This window comes from Ovis canadensis, chromosome 13, assembly GCF_042477335.2.
Source record: "Ovis canadensis isolate MfBH-ARS-UI-01 breed Bighorn chromosome 13, ARS-UI_OviCan_v2, whole genome shotgun sequence".
Taxonomy (NCBI): Eukaryota; Metazoa; Chordata; class Mammalia; order Artiodactyla; family Bovidae; genus Ovis; species Ovis canadensis.
In genome coordinates, this window is record NC_091257.1 from 51,595,982 (window position 1) to 51,614,886 (window position 18,905).

The window sequence follows — 18,905 nt, forward strand, 5'->3', positions numbered from 1 at the left end:
TCTTTTCCATTTTTAAAATGGATTCCAATGATTAGGCTACAATCTAAAGGAATTACCATGTATTAATTTTTCAGTGACTTAAGACTGAGGTGTATGTTATTCCTATGACAAATGAAAAACATTTTGCAGAAAGACTTTTTGCTGTGTATATCAGATTTATAATGATCTTACATGTAAAAATGCCTCAAAAAGTCAAAATCCTTCAAATACATTTTACATTTGAGTAAATACAGTTAAGACTAAACAATGAAATTTACTTGTCCTCTACTAGACTAAATACTACAAGAAACAGTTAGGTAAGCAGTAGAATACTGTGAAATTGCAAGCAACTGCATGCATGCCTGGTGCCTTATCCAGCACAGCTGACCAAAATATATATCAGAGGGGCGTGTTACAGCCGATTCAATTCCATTATATATGGCTGATGACCACCATCAGTCACACAGTTCTTTGAAGAGAACCAGCCTCTTCTTCCTATGAATTATAAACTGGATCTGCTTTTGTTGTGAAACTTACTCCCTGCAAGTCAGTGGCTCGAATTTTATGGTGTATCCCTGACTTCAAGTCCCCACTGCGAGGTCTGTAGACCCATGACTACACTGAACCCACCCCACAAAAGTCAAGTGCAGCGCTCAGGGCAAGATGCGAGAGTGCCACAAACGCATCTGGAAACGGGAACAAATGATACTATTTGTCTGCCGGATGCACACAAATTTAAACCATCGCCCCTGTCTGCTTTAGACCGGGGCACAGTCGCGTATTTCAGGGGATAACATAATGGAAAATTCGGGGGTGACCAGTGCTGGAAACAATGGCTTTAATGTACGTTTTAACCACTTCCAGCCACATTAAAAGGAAGAGGCTTGGGTGGGCCACCGCGCCAGGCTGGCCAGCCACCTTTAGGCGAGAAAAGAACAAATGATGTCATAACTTTCAGGCTTGGGGGAAATCTACTTTCGCTCTTTAAAAAAAAAAAAAGAATGAAAGGCGTCGCTGCCGCAGTAGGGCCCGCGGCGAGAACGCGCGCCGCGTCGTGGGGACCATACAGGTTGCCAGAAGCCCCAACTTCAATAGTACCTAAACTACAGCTTTCGCTCCTCTCATATTTGAGGCGATGGTGGGAAGGCAAATTTCACCTGTAAGAGAATCTGATAGGAGTCTCTCTCTCCTTGCATTGTGGCCAGGCTCGGGGTCCTTCCGAGTTCCATCCCCTTTGCTCCCCGCAGGTCCTGGCCCCGCACTCGCCGCCTCTTCCACACCTGGGTCGCCGTGGGTTGCGCACTTGGGCCCGCCTTGACCCCGCCTTGCCTCCCTCTTCTCCAGCGCTGGCCCTGGAAGGTGACTCGTGTCTGGCTTGGAGGCAGCCAGGACCGCAGAAGCCTAAGGACACGAGAAAAGGGCACAAACACCTTCTGCGATCCGCTCTCACGCGTTAGAGGCACAAACCGAGCTCTAGCTAACCTCACTCCAGCTCATCGCGAGGGGAAAAACAGGGGTGGGGGGCGCGTCGCAGGGCCCTCTTCTGCCTAGCCACGCGTGGCGAAATTTCCGGCGCTCCGGCCAGCGAGGACACAGGATGCGCACCGCAGCCGTTCGGCTCCAGAGCCTGAGCCGGGAGCTACTGCATGTTCTCCAATCGCTCCCCGAAGGGAGAAGGAAATCGCCTCTTTTGCTCTCTTCCTGCGAGGCCGAGGGATCTGGGAGCCGGGCCTGACTGGATAGGAATCTCGGGCCTGGGGATCCCCGGCGGCACCGGCTGCAGCAGCTCCTCTGCGGCGAGGGTTAACAGAGGTCCCTGCGGTGGCTTCCTCTCGCTGGCCCGGGAACGTGTATACCGCGCCCGCAGGATGTTCGCCGGCTGGGCTGGGCAGTCAGGAAACATGAGAAGGCCTCGCTATTCCTGTTCCCGGGCCGCGCGCGCCGGTCCGGGTAAATAAAGCCGCGACGCTGGCGGTGGCGGCGGTGAGCGCGCCGGAGCCCGCGCGGAAAACATGCGGCGGGGATGGGAGCAAGTCTAGCCTCGACGCGGGAGAGCCAGCCGCTCTGCCGCCGGCCGCGGGCCCCACCGCGACAGGTAGACCGGGCCGCGCCGTCCCCGCGCAGGGCCGCGGGAAGGGAGGCTCCCTCCCCTCTTTAGCAGCCCCTTCCCTCTGCGCCCTGCGCTTTGAGCTCCCGGCCCTTCCCCCACCTCCCTCTGAGGTCCTTCGGGGACGCGCCGGGGAGGGGGGTGGGGGGGTGGAGGCGGCCGAGGCTGGCTGGAGGGTCTGCGAGGAGTCGGAAAGCCCACCTGGTTGCGCCCCCTTTGCTTAAAATCGTTCGCGGGGGTTGGGCGAGGCGGATCCGAAGGGAGGGCTCTCCCCAAGCCACAGTAGAGTGAATCTGGGTAAGTGGGGAAGCGCGGGATCCGAGAGGCGGCAATGGGGACCGCGCGGGCCCCCCCGGGGAGGGTTAGGAGCGGCAGTTCACACGACCCCTGACGTCGGGGACCCAGCTCTCGGCCCTTTGCCGCGCTGGGATCTGTAGTGGGGACCTACGGGCTTGGGGCAGCGGAGAGGGTCGGCAAGGCGAACCTCGCGGCGCAATGGCCAGGGAAAACACGCCGTCGCACACAGAGGGACAGGGCTGAGGTGGGGACAGACCGCGGGCCGGGAACGAGTGTGCTTCCCAAACAGAGCAGCCTGGACGCAAATCACTAAGCGCACAGATTGTAAAAGAAAAACAAGGCGCTTCCGGATAGGGGAAAGTGGGCTGCGAGCGCGAATGTCCGCTTTCCCCGCTGCTCGCTGAGGCTGTCTGAACCCCAGACGTACCTGCGTGCGCGGGAGGGCTCGGCCCTGCCGTACAACCGGCAGCCGGCAGAGGTCTGACTCCACCTCTCCACGAACACTGCCCGCAAGCTGAAGTTTAACCGTTGCGGTCACGACCCTAAACATCGCGCGTGGCCGCTGCTGCGGTGGCCCGAGGGCGGGGCGGGGGCGTTGGCGAGCGTGGGCACCCGGCGTGTGTGCCTGGGGGTGGCGGGCGGGACGGGGTGAGGGGACTCGGATCGCGAAGCGGGGGCGGCTCGGAAGCCACGCGAGCTGTACCCTCCTCCTCACCAGGCGCGAGGCGAGGAGGTGCGGCTGCCAGGGGCGGCTGCGCGCCTCCGGGCAGCCACCCGGCTGCTCCCGGGCGGCGCAGACCGGCCCGCGAGGCTCACGCGCGGTGGGCAGAGGCTCCCAGCGGTCTCGACCCGGGAGGTGAGCTACGGACTTTTCCCCGCAGGCTCTATGGAGCGCGGACCGCGACGCCTTTCCCCCGCTCTTTTAACACCTTTTGCAACTTCTGCAATGGTTCCCGAGACCCCAGAAAGGGATGGGAGGGAAAGGACTCCGAGCTCGCGGCTCGCGCCCGCGCTGCGGAAAAGGACAGCGCTGACAACCAGCTCTGGAGGGCCGGGACTCAGGCGCCTTTGACCTGCCCGAACCCTGCGCATCCGGAGCAGCGGGAGGGGTGGCAGGAACCTCGAGGGAGGGCCGCTTAACTCCCTGAGGCCACTTAACTTTCTATCTGTGGAATCTGCTAACTTTCCCTGCCCTCACCGCCCCTTCCCCCCCCCGCCAGGAGCTGTAGCTGGAAAAAAAAAAAAAAGGACGCAGAGGTTTCAGCCAAACCACCCAGGATCTAGCAAACAAGCAAATCCCTGAAATCCTGTTATGCACTGGGACTCATTAACTGGCTGATGCGGTCGTTCGTGTTACCCCCAATTTTTCCTTTCTTCCAACCCTTCCTGACGAGCCCGAGTGGGAGCTCTGGGAGGCTTTAGTCTCCGATTCTGATTGAATAATCACGCACGGCCCCGCGTTGTCCTCCCACGCTTTCCGGAGTGTGCTTCATCCAGATTAAAACCAACTCTGGAAGGCTTGTTTAGGAATCACTTTCCTTTGTCAGGCGGGTAAACTGTTTCTGGCTGACATTCCTTGCGGGCTGGGAAGCCGGGGCAGAGAGGAGGGTGGGTACCAGTCCCGGGAGTGTTCGGGGGCGGTGACCCGGGTTACCCGGGAGCGATGTAACCAGGTAGGGGAAGGCGGCAGTCCCCGGGTTCAGGTGCCGCGGCGTCGCTCCTCCCCTGGGCTCCGCAGCCCCGCGCCAAGGCCAGCTTCGGACTCGGGACGCTCCGGAGTATGAGCACTCTCAGCGAGTAATGTGATTCATCTTTATCTCCTAGAACCTGAGCCCTGCGGAGCTCCTGGCGGCCCGGTCCCAAGGCGCTGCGGCCGCGCCGCGCGCCCCTGCCTGCCCGCGCCATGAACACGATCGTCTTTAACAAGCTCAGCGGCGCGGTGCTTTTTGAGGACCGCGGGGCTCCGGAGCGGGATCGGGGCGGCCGGCCCTACGGCGGCGTCCTGGACAGTCCCCACGCTCGCCCCGAAGTGGGCATTACGGACGGCCCGCCCCTCAAGGACAACCTGGGCCTGAGACACCGGAGGACCGGGTAAGCTCACTCTCCCGGGGCCCCTGCCCGCCGGCTGCCGGGAGAGGTGGGGACAGAGAGACGGGGGCGCGTTGGTGGCAACCCGGGCCTGCGGGTGAGGGGCCCAGAGTTTCCTGGGAGGACAGGTCTCCGCCACCCGGTTTCACGCACTCTCCTTTTAAGATACTAGTTCTAAGTATGGGGGTGGGGTGGGGGATCGATTCGTCAGAATAGCTCAAAAGAGGCTCGCTGGAAACGGAGGTCACCTGAAAGCGCCCCTGGGTGCTCCGAAGCCTGGACCTCAGGGATGGGGGTGGGGGTGGGGGTGACTGCCCCTCTCCGGACCGCGATGCAGTTGCGCGGCTGAGGATGAGGCAGAAAGGCCTGCTGGGGATGCACGAGCACCGGGCAGGGTCAGGCAGTAGGGGCTCCCCCGGTCAGGCCAGCCCCGCGGGCTTCCCCATCTTGTGTCACGTCAGGGCCTTGCATCCGCCAAGGTGTTGGGAAGGTCGGCTCTGCGCAGGACGCCCAGGATGCGTGCGCGGCTCGGCGGAGCCCGCCGCGAGCCCGGAGGGTGGGTGCCGCGGGCCTGGGTTTCGGTTTAGCCGGCTGAGGGCTGCGGGCGGGGTGGGAGGCGCGCAAGAGCTCGCAGGCCGCCAGCTGCTCCGGTGCAGAGGCCGTCTGCGGCCCCGCCACGTCCGGGCGACTCCGGGAGCGCCCCGCGGGGTGGGGCGGCGGGGGAGGGGCGGCGGGCGGCCGTGCTGGCCGGTCCATCTGAGAGATTGCATCAGCTGCTTGTTCTGCTGCGTTGCCTGTTAGTGAAGTAGAGATCGGGTTTCGTCAAAATGTTACTACCAGTCCTCACGGATGGAATTGGATTTCAAAGAGTTTAAAGAGGCAAAAGCCCTGGAGGTTGCGGCGCAGGCGCGCGTGCTCGCGGAGCGGCCAGAACGCGCGGGCTGCGGCGCGGCGACCCCTCCCGGAGCCGCAGAGGAGCGCAGGGCCCAGCGCCCCGGCCCGTTCTCCCTCCTTGGAAAAAAGCTCTTCCTGAGGTCTTTTTACTTTAGCAGGTGGGACAGACCTGTCCATACTTTTAAGCTCTTCCTTATGTCGTGAAAAGTCCCCAACAGTGTTTTGGGTTACTTGTTTATTTTTTCCGGTTCAGCATCTTTCCTCCACAAACCCTTCCTTGGACAGTTTCCCCTTTACCCAGAGGATCCAAGGATACAGGGAGATTTTGCAGAGGAGCAAGGGCAGGGGCCGGCCATCACCTTCTCGCTTTATTCCCACCGTCCAGTGGCGACCTTTGACCACAGACGACGGGAAGCCCCAGCGGCGGGCTTGAATCCCTGAAAGAACGTTCTTGGAGAGTTGTACACGGTCGGCGAGGCCAGGGCCCCTGGCGGGGACAGCCCTGCTGAGCAGATCTGACCACCTAATCCTCCAGCCTCTGGCTTCAGGATCTCCCCTCTCCACCCCCACCCCCTTTCAGTATAAAGCTGGTGGCCTTGTCCTGTGACTCCCTGGCCATCCGCCCTCTGGCACCGCCAATGCCTCCTCCACGTCCGCGCGCGTGTGACAGGGGTCCATGCAGGCTGAGACGCGTGCAGACACGACCCCCGGGGTCGCAGAGGAGGGCGCGGCTCACAGCCCCTCCTCTCCCGCTGTCTCAGGGCCCGGCAGAACGGCGGGAAGGTGCGGCACAAGCGGCAGGCCCTGCAGGACATGGCGCGGCCCCTGAAGCAGTGGTTGTACAAGCACCGCGACAACCCGTATCCCACCAAGACCGAGAAGATTCTCCTGGCGCTCGGCTCGCAGATGACGCTCGTGCAGGTAATCGGGGCCACGAGCCCCTGCCCCTCTCTTGGTGGGGCCGGGGCGCAGGCCGCCTTTCTCCTCCCCGCTGCTGGGAAAGGACGGGCCGAGATCGGCCGGTCCGGATCCTCCTCCGGATGATGCGAGGCGGCACAGGGCAGAGTTCTAATGCGGGAAGAGCCTCCGGGTTTCCTCCCATCTTATCTCTGTTTGGTCCAGGAGGGATTGTGTGGTGTTCCTTAAGGAGGGCAGTGAAAAGTCAAGTGCAGACTTAGGAGAAGGTGTCCGGATTCTATACAAGTATAGATGGCTACGGATGGGACTACTAGCCCCGCGGTGATTTTCAAACTTGTGTACGCGTCAGACTCCCACCCGGAGTTTGTAGTAGTCCTTGGGCGAGGACGATAATTTGCATTCTAACAAGTTCTTGGGGTGATGCTGAAGCTGCTGGCCCGACACCACACTTTGAAAGCCAGGCAGAAAGACACCCCACATCAGGGCCCCATGTTAAAGGTCAAGTACAGGATAACTTTTAAATTAACCATTCCTGACAGAGCTAGGAGGTAGATTGGAAAGGCAAGAAGTGGATTTGGGATTTTCTCTTCTTTTTCTTCTTTTTTAATAAATGACACCCAGAGCATTAGCTAGAATCCACACAGTTTTGCGGCTGTTTATCTTTCTACTCAGGATAAGAAGAGGCAGATTTCAAATGGTAGGGTTACTTGATCAAGTGTAGAGAAAGCGTGTGAGTTTGTTGCCAATCTAGTGAATTACATTGGACAAGTTTTTCCCCTCCATAACCGTATCACAAGCTTGGGGAAATAGGTAGAGCTCTTATCAGCATTTTGTAGATGATGTAATCAAGGCAGGAAGAAGTTGTGTTCCTAGGGGTAGGGAAGGCCTGGAAATAATGTAATTCTATATCAAGTGCTCTTTCCATCACACAAGTTTTCTTTCATAAATGTAGTAAGATAAACTTTTATGCATCAAACAAAGCATTTAACTGAGAAAAAAAGGAGGAGGAGGAGGCGCTAAATGAGCCAAGAAATCTCATGCATTATAGTAGCACTGCATCACTGCATGGTGAAATTTTGGTCATTCCATGAAAGTTATCGTGAGAACCCCCAAATAAAAGGGAATATTTAACTATTAGATAACAAAGATTTCTTTCCAGAGTGTAAGATTGTCCTTTTAGGAATTACTAGAAAGTTTGACAAAGCATGAAAATTGACTTGTATTCAGCCTTATTAAAACTGTAATATGCATTTTCTGCTTATTTTCAGAGTATGATTGTAGAGAAAAACATCTGTTTTGCTTTATATTAACAGGCAATAGTATTAATAGTGATTTGCTGCAGCACTGGAGGGGAAAATTAATTTAGTGTTCTTGGCTTAATATACATTTAACATAAAACTATGATTTTTTATTTTAACATAAACTAGTGATGTTCAAAATTAGTTTTTAAATAAATTATTCCAATCAGAAAAACTTGACTTAAGAAAACAAATGCATGTGTTCAGATTTCAGTTTAAACTGGTATGTTATTTATTTTGAAAATACACTACTTTATAGAGCTGTATGAATATTTCACTCTGATGTCAACAGTAAAGCATTAGATTATTGATTATATAGTTCCATATTTAATACTTGCCATTCTTTCAGACAGAAAGCAAAAAATGTTTATGACATAGTTAGGACATTTTAAAACATGAAATGTATTTGTCATTAGCAGAGACATTTAAATTTTTATGTGCAATAGTTTTTTGAACTACAACAGAAATAGTTATTTTTTAATACAAAATCAAATTGTTTTCTACCTAAAATGGTCATTCAAATGCAGTTAACAATTCTTTTTGTGTTAAGATCTTGGTAAAACTATTGCATTTTTCTAATTTACATGAAGTTTTTATTCAATGTGTGAAAACTTTTGCCATAATTTTTTTTATTACACTATAGTCTTCAGAAAATAAAATGCACACAAATATGTAATTTTTTAATGGGGCAGAGATACTTGTTTATAATTATAATTGATACCCATTTAATGATTTCAAGTTTTATAGTAAATGAAGTTAGTTTCTAAAACATTAAAGTGATAAATAGAAAAATTCAAAATGTATAGAATGACCAAGGGACCCTTATATAGCATTCAGTTTGGATCTAGTTATTCTCAATTAGGCACAATGGAATGTCTATCAGAGAAAAATATATATTTATGAATATAAGGAGTTTGTATAAGTCAAACATGTATTAAACATCCAAAGCAAATTTTGGCTCTGTGGAAACCAAATAAATTATATCAATGCCTTTTACTTCTGGGGGAAAAATGTCAAGCTGTGATCTGAATAAAGCTTTTTGAGCCCTGGAAATTAGACTTGTTTCAGGAGTCAGGTTCTCACATTGAATCAATTTCTCCTATTCACTCAAGTGATCATGTCTTATCCATCTTCGTCTTCCCATTTCACCCTAGTCCAGTACTTTCCATGTAGTAAACTGTTCATACGTGTTTGAATAGGTTTTAATGGGGGAATACTGCTGGAATCACCATGTGACTTGCCCAGACATATTTCTGAAAACTGGAGAATGTTTTGAAATCAGAGGAAGATATTCTGGTTTGAAAATTTATGTCATTGTAGGAAATACATGGACAGCAGCAGAAAATGAATGAATTATATTTAATGATATATGCTGGTTCTACAGAACAAGCATGTAACTGACATTATTTTTGGTTTATCTAGAAATATGTCATATTTTATGTCTATAGACAAATATGGAATTTTTCCTTTATTTCTGGCTCCAGACTGTATTTTTTGTTTATTATAATACTTCTTGTCTCTGCTTCTCCTAATTTATATTAAGTTGTCAGCATAGTTATTTATTCATTAACTATAAGAGTGTCATATTTTTGAAAATTTCTTTTACACTTAATATTTCCCTTTTGGTTGTGTTGTCAATCTCTCAAACTTTTCATAAGAAGTGCTTTTGCCTTATTTTGCTACTCTGAAGGGTATAAAACCTGATCGGTCATCTCCATTAAGCCTAGAAACAAAAAAGCTGAAACTTTAATGGAGGGAATGTTTTAGGATCACATAAGTTACTTTTTCCAATAAATAGAAGCTCTAAAGGACATTAAACAAGACTACATTTTGTTCATCCCTGGAAGATGAAGCAGAGAGAGGTATTTACGCAAACTTCATCTTTTTCTACCCACTAGACTTGTCAACTTGTCTTAATTAGTTATAACTGTTTGTGTTATTAATCTGCTATCTTCCTAATAAGATATAAGGATTTTTATAAAAAATTAACAGGAAGATGATTTGTGTACGTGTTTTGACTTTAACCAACCAAAACAATTCCATTGTGCTTATTTCCTATGACTGACTATTGTTCAAACATTGTAAAAATACACTCTCTACTCTCAAAATATAAACAACTTTATTGTGGAATAACAAGTATGTGATTGGGGTTTTGTGTTATTGTAGGATGTGGAGCTTACCCAGGCAATAACTGACTCTGAAGAAGTTTTTCAAAGAAGGGCAAATGGGGGCTGTACCTGGTTTCAATATTTCCCATTGCTTATGCATGTATATTTAAAAAATATTTTTTTCTGGATTATAAGAGTGAAATGATTTTTTTTTTTCAGATAACAATACAGAGTGCAATGCAAGTAGAGTTTGAGACTGTATTTAGTGATTGGATGTTAATGCTCCCTTCACTTAACTGAAGTGAAGTGAAGTGAATTGAAAGTCGCTCAGATGTCCGACTCTTTGCGACCCCATGGCCTGTACAGTCCATGGAATTCTCCAGGCCAGAATACTGGAGTGGGTAGCCTTTCCCTTCTCCAGGGGATCTTCCCAACCCAGTGAGAGAGAACCCAGGACTCCCACATTGCAGGTAGATTCTTTACCAGCTGAGCCGCGAGGGAAGCCCAACAACACTGGAGTGGATAGCCTATCCCTTCTCCAGCAGATCTTCCTGACCCAGGAATCAAACCAGGGTCTCCTGCATTGCAGGGAGATTCTTTACCAACTGAGCTATCAGGGAAGCCATACACTTATAGTAGATGTTCCAAATTCCTGTCATATAGTCATGTATCATTTGGTGAAATCTGCTATATTGCAAGATTTTGCCTCCGTGTTGACATAGCTTTTGCTTAATATTGAATGTGTCTGCTGAGATATGTATGCAGTTATCAACTGCAAGGCTTATGGCTAATGTTAAATTTTCAAAACAATCTCAGATTGGTCCTGCATTCTTCTTCTTCTTCTTTTTTTTTTTTTTTAGACATTCTGGGTCTTTGTTGCTATGCATGGGCTTTCTCTAGTTGTGGTGAGCAGGAGCTATTCTCTGTGGTGCACAGGCTTCTCTTTACAGTGGTTTATCTTGTTTGAGAGCACAGGCTCTAGGATACTCTGGCTTCAGTAGTTGCCATGCATGGTCTTAGTTGCCTTGAGACTAGTGGGATCTTCCTGGACCAGGGATTGAACCCACTTCCCCTGTATTGGCAGGCAGATTTCTTAACCACTGGACCACCAGGGAAGTCCTCTTCAAATAGGAAAAGGAGTACATCAAGGCTGTATATTGTCGCCCTGCTTATTTAACTTATATGCAGAGTACATCATGAGAAACGCTGGGCTGGAAGAAGCACAAGCTGGAATCAAGATTGCCAGAAGAAATATCAATAACCTCAGATATGCAGATGACACCACCCTTATGGCAGAAAGTGAAGAGGAACTAAAGAGCCTCTTGATGAAAGTGAAAGAGGAGAGTGAAAAAGTTGGCTTAAAGCTCAACATTCAGAAAACGAAGATCATGGCATCTGGTCCTATCACTTCATGGGAAATAAATGGGGAAACAGTGGAAACAGTGTCAGACTTTATTTTTGGGGGCTCCAAAATCACTGCAGATGGTGATTGCAGCCATGAAATTAAAAGATGCTTACTCCTTGGAAGGAAAGTTATGACCAACCTAGATAGCATATTCAAAAGCAGAGACATTACTTTGTCAACAAAGGTCCGCCTAGTCAAGGCTATGGTTTTTCCAGTAGTCATGTATGGATGTGAAAGTTGGACTGTGAAGAAAGCTGAGCACCGAAGAATTGATGCTTTTGAACTGTAGTGTTGGAGAAGACTCTTGAGAGTCCCTTGGACTGCAAGGAGATCCATCCAGTCTGTCTAAAGGAGATCAGCCCTGGGATTTCTTTGGAAGGAATGATGCCAAAGCTGAAGCTCCAGTACTTTGGCCACCTCATGCAAAGAGTTGACTCATTGGAAAAGACTCTGATGCTGGGAGGGATTGGGGGCAGGAGGAGAAGGGAACGACAGAGGATGAGATGGCTGGATGACATCACCGACTCGATGGACATGAGTTTGGGTGAACTCTGGGAGTTGGTGATGGACAGGGAGGCCTGGCATGCTGCAATTCATAGGGTCGCAAAGAGTTGGACACAACTGAGCAACTGAACTGAGAACTAACTACATGATGTAAAAATGAGGTGTTCAATATTTCAGTAGAGTGACTGCTTCTACTGCAGCTGCTGCTGCTAAGTCGCTTCAGTCGTGTCCGACTCTGTGGATCCCATAGATGGCAGCCCACCAGGCTCCCTTGTCCCTGGGATTCTCCAGGCAAGAACACTGGAGTGGGTTGCCATTTCCTTCTCCAATGCATGAAAGTGAAAAGTGACAGTGAAGTTGCTCAGTCGTGTCCAACCCCATGGACTATAGCCCACCAGGCTCCTCCGTCCATGGGATTTTCCAGAGCTGGCAAGGATGTCAGGAACCATGAAATTCTGAAAAGTTGAATGACTTATCTAAACTCACACAGCCTGTTTTTGGCAAAGTCAAAAAAGGAAACCAGGGCTCTTTCTGTTACACTACAGTTGGAGGATGAAAGTGAAGTAGCTCAGTCGTGTCCGACTCTTTGCGACCCCATGGACTGTAGCCCACCAGGCTCCTCCATCCATGGGATTCTCCAGGCAGGAATACTGGAATAAGTTGCCATTTCCTTCTCCAGGGAATCTTCCCGACCCAGGGATCGAACCCAGGTCTCCCACATTTCAGGCAGACGCACCAGGGAACCTCTGACCCACCAAGGAAGCCCAGGAAATGAGTGAGGATTTGAGTATGATTGAGTATGATTTAAGTAATTAAGTATCATTTAAGTAATTAAATCATAACAGTGCATCATCACTTTAATTTGATGGCGGTTTGTAAGATCTATTCATGTGGGCAGAAAGAAAGATACGGAAGTTCAAAAAATAATGTTCTAAATGTTCTAGTTAGTACTGACGAGGACATGGACGAACATTTTGGCCATGACCTGGAGAATCGAGAGAGGTTTGAGAAAAAATTGACCAGGCATTTCATACCTCCATAGTGCAGGTTCACCCGGGTGCCATTATCAATCTCTTCACTGCTAGTCCTTCTGTGTGTGTAGGGGACAAAGTTTATTCATTCCTAACACTTAACACCATGGCATACAAGACCTTCTCAGTGTGTATGTGTTGAATGAATAGCCCCAGGAGTTTTCTGTTTGTAGAGGCTGGAGGAGATGGAGAATTTGAAGTCGGGCTAAAACCATAGTAATAATAGCACAGTTTGGCAGGAAGAGTGGTTGGTGGTGTCCAAGGCTTCTGAAATGCCATGGTGAGGTAGTTACACCACTGCTCATAAATTTGAGGACAATCATCATTGCTTAAGACACAAAGGTAGGTTAACATTGAACATATGTATATTATATATGAATTGAATATATGTATTATGTATGATATGGTTTGTGTATATATAAACTGGGATAGACTACCTTGTTTTACCCATGGGGGGAAAAAGAAAATGAGTTATAGATTTCTTTTTAAAAGTAGGATTCACCACAGGTTCATTCAATAATTAACACTTGAGTAATGCACCCCCCCCCAAAAAAAGGTGTATTTATAGATTAAGTATTAAAAAAAGAAAAGAAAGAAATTCCAGAGCAAGTACCACCACACAAACCATTAATATACTGTGGGATCATGTTATAGAAAAAATTGACAGAAAGACATAATCTTCTTCCCACATTTCATCCTTTTAAAGGCAAATATTGGCTTTTCAGGTTTTTAATATCTATATATTTGGATGAGAACATGATATTTAAAAAGAAATGTCAAGTGTCATTTTAGCCTCTAGAAATTGTGTCCAGCTCTTTGCAAAATTGTGTCCAGCTCTTTGCAACCCCATGGACTGTTGTCTGCCAGGCTCCTCTATCCGAGGGTTTTTCCAGGCAAGAATACCAGAGTGGGTAACCATTCCCTTCTTGGGGGATCTTCCCGACCCAGGGATTGAACCCAGGTCTCCTGCATTGCAGGCAGATTCTTTACCATCTGAGCCACCAGGGAAGCCCTCCAGAAATCCAGCAGCACCTTAAACAAAAGCAATGGGACTAACTGTATTTTACAGTATTCATTTCTTTGCCATCACCTATTCAGAAGCACTTAATTTTTAGCTTAAAGCTGGGTGTTATTTGCCTTTTTCTCTCTCTGGTTGTCTGATTGCTCTCTCTCTGCTTTGCCAGTTGCTACCTCCTTAATTGCTAGAGGTTTCCAGGGTTTGTTCCTTGACTTTCTTTTCATTCTACCTACTGTCACAACCTCAGCTCTCACTTCTGTGCATTTGACCCAAATCTGATCTTCCTTGCCCTTGAATCTCAGATGGCCTCTTTATTTTCTCACTGGCACATTTCACCTGTATGCTCTTCTGGTACCTCAAGCTAAATGTTCCCAGACCAAACTCATCATTTCACCCTCAAACAATTCTTCCTTCCTCAGAATGGCACTGTCTTCTCTTCTTACATAAGTTTGATAACTCAACGACATCTCTAATTCTTCTCTCTTATTTACCTCCCATAATGTCTCTGTAATTTGATTTCTGTTGTTCCAAGTCTGTACTGGAAACATACTTCTCCCCCCCCATTATCCCTGACATATTCCTTCAAAGTCTAGTTTCACGAACTCTTGAGTCACATGAAAGTAACCCCTCCTTCTGTTTCACTGCTGTAACATTTTATTTTAATGCATCTTAAGCCAATTACCTTCTTTCCTATATTAGAATTATTTTTTTGATTATAGTTGATTTACAATGTCTTAATTATTGCTGTACACCAAAGTGATTCTGTTATAGACATATATATGTATTCTGTTTATATGTTACAGACATGTATATATATATTCTGTTTATATGTTACAGACATATACGTATTCCATTATAGACATAAATATATGTATTCCTTGATTCTGTTTTTATTTCATTGTTTTGTTCACGTGTCATTTTTTGGGTTCCGCATATAAGTGATATCATATGGTATTTGTCTTTCTTTTTCTGACTTTCTTCACTTAGTTTGATTATCTCTGGGTCCATCCATGTGGTTGCAAATGGCATTTTTCTTTCTTTATGGCTGAGTAATATTCCATTGTGTATATGTACTATATCTTCCTTATCCATTTCTCTGTTGATGGACATTTAAGTTGCTTCCATGTCTTGGCAATAGTGAATAGATTTTAGAGTTATCTGTGTATTCTCCTACCTCTCTTACTAGCCTCAAAATTTTAGGGCAAAGTCCTTTAATATGTTTTTATTCCCAGGATATAGTGTACAGTCTGTACTAGTGTTCAGTCTGTACAGTGAGGGCTTAGCACATTTGTTGAATGAATGAATGAACAGATATTAATTCCAGTACTGTTATGTCTGAGAATATGTAATGATCAGAGATTATAAGAGAGGCTTAGGTCCTTTCTGGGAAAGTAACTATATGATGGATAATTTTTTATGTTGTGTTAACTGAGAAATAAAACCTTTTTAGGTGTCAAATTGGTTTGCTAATGCAAGACGTCGGCTTAAGAATACTGTTCGACAGCCAGACTTAAGCTGGGCCTTAAGAATAAAGTTATACAACAAGTATGTTCAAGGGAATGCTGAGCGGCTCAGTGTGAGCAGTGATGACTCCTGTTCTGAAGGTTTGTTGATATTTTTATCTTGGTTTCTTTACTCTGCCTCTGTAAGGAGTCATTCACCTCAATTCCTATTTCTAAGGTCGATCCCACAAAACATAATGCTGTCATAATGGTTCTTTATTATTGCACAGGTTAACTTGACTTTTATAATACTATAAATGACCAACCAGATTATGGCTGTTTCCTCTTGTTCATAGATTTATCATGTGTCAGAATAACATTTTCTGTGACATTTATTAACATTAAAATACCAAAGGGAGAAATTACTTAGATTCCTGCTTTTCTTAGCCTAAAAATTAATCCTAAATATCAAAGATAACTTTACATACTTTAAATATTCTTCCTATATGTATATTTTAAATCATTAAACATAACAATTGGGTGTCTGGGGAAAAGTACGTGTAAGAACTACCTAGTGGTATTTTCCTTCTTAGATGGAGAAAACCCTCCACGAAACCACATGAATGACGGAGGCTATAGTAATCCAGTTCACCATCCCGTGATTAAAAGTGAGAGCTCAGTCATAAAGGCTGGAGTACGGCCAGAGTCACGAGCCAGTGAGGACTACGTATCGCCCCCCAAATACAAGAGCAGCTTGTTGAATCGTTACCTTAACGACTCTTTGAGACACGTCATGGTCACAAATGCAGCCATGATGGGAAAGACAAGGCAAAGAAACCATTCGGGGTCTTTTAGTTCCAATGAGTTTGAGGAAGAGTTGGTATCTCCCTCGTCGTCGGAAACGGAAGGCAACTTTGTCTACCGCACAGGTAAGTCTGTGCTTTTCGTGATAACCTTGTTTAAGCAGAATGAAGGCTGCAGCAAATGGCCTTCTTTCTACAGGTGTCAAGACATAATTTTTATAGCCTGCATATCAGATTTGCACATATGGCCCATAATTCAATTTGAAACCTTTCATTTTGTTCTTCATCAGCAGATACGCTTATTAGCAGATGATGGTCTACTGGGAAGTTTTCATCCTCAGTGAAGATCTTCAGTCTTAGCAATAAACATACTTAGAGGAGATAAATGTTGGCTTTAAGAATAAATTATAATGGAGGAATGTCCCAGATCGTAACTAGCCATGCGAATATTTTGCATTCTATCTTTTCTCTTAAAGTATTTGATTGCTTATATTGATGGAAAATGAATATAAACTAGCATGGGTGGCGAGATGTTTGTGAAGGAAAAGTGCCTTAAATTGCTTTGGAAATCTTACTTTTATTTCTGAAAAGCACAGGTAGGGCTGATAAATAGCTTTGAAATCTTTACTTTTAGTTCAGAAAAAATGAATCAATTTCTACCTGTCCTCAGCTTTCAGATGGAGTGGCAAGCTTGGTAAAATTTTCTGTCTTGACTTCAATTCCCCCAGAGCTTTGCATGTAAAGAGTGTTTGAGCAAGTTTGCTTCAGGACAAAGGATTGTGTGTGCCCTATATCTGGTACAGGTAGAGTCCACGTCCTGAAAATGCCAGGCAGTGAGATTTAGAAATGCTCCCCTGAGAATTAACTTCAGGAAGCGTGGAGTCCAGCTGTATTATGTCACAGATAAGAAAGCCCAGACGAGGAACAGACAGCTAATGACTCTTCTATAGATCAGCAGTGCAGCTGAGCCTGCACCAGAGGTCTGAGGAGTGTAATTACTGCTAGACTGCTGTTACTGTTATTGTTACACATGTTGTCACCAGTCAATAATTGAATATTTGTGATATACTAGGTTCTATGCTAAATACTATGCCTGTACTACTACCCGGAGTCCTTAGAATATCAAGAAGCCTGATATATAAACAATAGAGCTTTATAAAGACATTTAAAGTTGGTCTGCTGAATATATCCTTAAGGTTATTTAGTCATAAATCTGATTTTCAAGTGTCTATAAATATGTACAAGATACACTATCTATGAGGATTCAGAAGATGTTGCAATACATTTTTGATGACTTAATCCCATTTTCTGTTTGTATCTCCAAATCTGACAATGAAAACATCTCCAGATGCTCGGAAATACATAGGCTTGTAAGTAATAATTGTGTCTAGGAAGAAGTAAAACATACAATAAAAGATAAATTAGCCAAAAACAAAAAAGTTCAAACTATCTGTTAATACCTAACTGGTGTGGCCAGACCAGAACTTATAATTCAGAATGTTTATTTTCAGAAAAAGGAAAAAAAATCAAGTCATTCAAGTACAGATAATTGATAAAGGAATAAACAGAAAACAAAAAATGGTAAAATAAAGACTAAAAAACAGATAAATAAATCAAGAATTGGCTTTTTGAAGTCAGTAGTAAAAGAAATAAGCAAAAATTAACTCAAATTAAAGTTGGAAGTGAGAAAGAGGATATAGCAATCAACATATTTTTGATTAAAATAATAGTTTAAAAACTTATTATAAAGTACTATACACAATCATTTGACAATATACTGTATGCAAATGTATGGATTAAGTGAATTGCTATTATCCACATGAATTGTTAATTCATAGTAAGAAAACTTTTAAATGACTGCTAATGCAGGAAAAATTAAGGTTTTTAGTAAACTCAGTTCCCAAATGCTTGATAAAGCTACTGGATTTCTTTTTTAAACTTTAAAGAAATAATTAATTCCTATGCTTTATATATGTTTCTGGAACATATAAAAACATGGGAAGTATCTCAATTTTTAAAAATGTAAATGTTTTCCTAACCTCAAACCAGATTAAGACAGCATAAAGTCAAAATTTTTATTTGTGGTGCTGATACTGACTATGAAACAAAATGGGAAATATTGATAATCATCTAATGTTAAGTGGAAAAATTTTAATTGAGGATGCCCTGAATATGACAAGTGTGTATGGACAAGACAAGGAAGGTAAAAACAATAAAAATTACAGTTGAATGAGGTGGGGTAATTGAGATCTGTTCTTTAAAAAGTTTTTTTCTTTTTCCTTGTAAATTTATGTTGCCCAGTAAAAACAAGGTCATGTGCCTGTGAAATTTCCCCAGCGTGGGTGGGTCTTCTGAAAATGCAAGCTCTTTTCAAAGGTGACAAAATTTAAAATCAGAGAGGGACTAACATCCTGTACAGTCGATGCTTTTCAAAGTGAAATAGCCTGGCCATTTATTTTTATTAAAGCATTCCAGATGCACTTGGTTCAGGTTATGGACTATTCATTTGCCAAATTCTATTTTTAAATAAAAACCTATCTTTTAGTTATGCAAGCAATGAGATCACAGCCTAGACACATAAGCTTCTGGTTTCTCATGCATGGGTATAAGCTTTAAAAGAACAGAATAAAATTGTAGAGTTTGTGGGTGGAAAATGAAGCAAGAGGGGTTGGTCTAAGACTGGTCTACTAAATTTCAAAACACCAAATGACTGTCTTCTGTGAAAACTGACAATGTTGCTGCAGTTGTCGCTGGGTTAGCAGTCATGCATGAGTAGTAGAACAGGGAATTTCAATAAATACTTTCTGAGCAACTGCTTTGGTTTTCCCTGGCACACAGGCTTGTTCTGAATTTCTTCAGTTCTTTCTGATTGTATCTTTTTTCCTCACCTTAACAGCAAACTTCTAAGACTGCTGTTAAACACCCCTTCTCCCACCCTAGTTCTATAGGAGTAGATGACCTACTCAGAAGAGATCACCTTTAAATACAGTTTATTGATTTATCTGTGCTTAGA

The 18,905-nt window shown here is 45.5% G+C and overlaps 1 protein-coding gene across 6 annotated transcripts in view; it reads left to right on the forward strand.

Moving 5' to 3' along the window:
- The first annotated feature begins 1,678 nt into the window (after window positions 1-1,678).
- MKX (mohawk homeobox) overlaps window positions 1,679-18,905 on the forward strand; it is a 69,285-nt gene continuing 52,058 nt past the window's right edge. Inside the window, exons 1-5 of one of the 6 annotated variants that reach the window (XM_069546460.1) lie at window positions 1,679-2,074; window positions 4,208-4,474; window positions 6,127-6,286; window positions 15,098-15,251; window positions 15,683-16,018. In XM_069546460.1, coding sequence (XP_069402561.1) covers window positions 4,287-4,474; window positions 6,127-6,286; window positions 15,098-15,251; window positions 15,683-16,018 — 838 coding nt within the window. In that variant the 5' untranslated portion in view covers window positions 1,679-2,074; window positions 4,208-4,286. Of the gene's footprint in view, window positions 2,075-2,222; window positions 2,384-3,019; window positions 3,240-3,951; window positions 4,057-4,207; window positions 4,475-6,126; window positions 6,287-15,097; window positions 15,252-15,682; window positions 16,019-18,905 lie in introns of those variants that run through there. The other 5 variants (XM_069546465.1, XM_069546462.1, XM_069546461.1 and 2 more) reach the window with 5 other exon arrangements.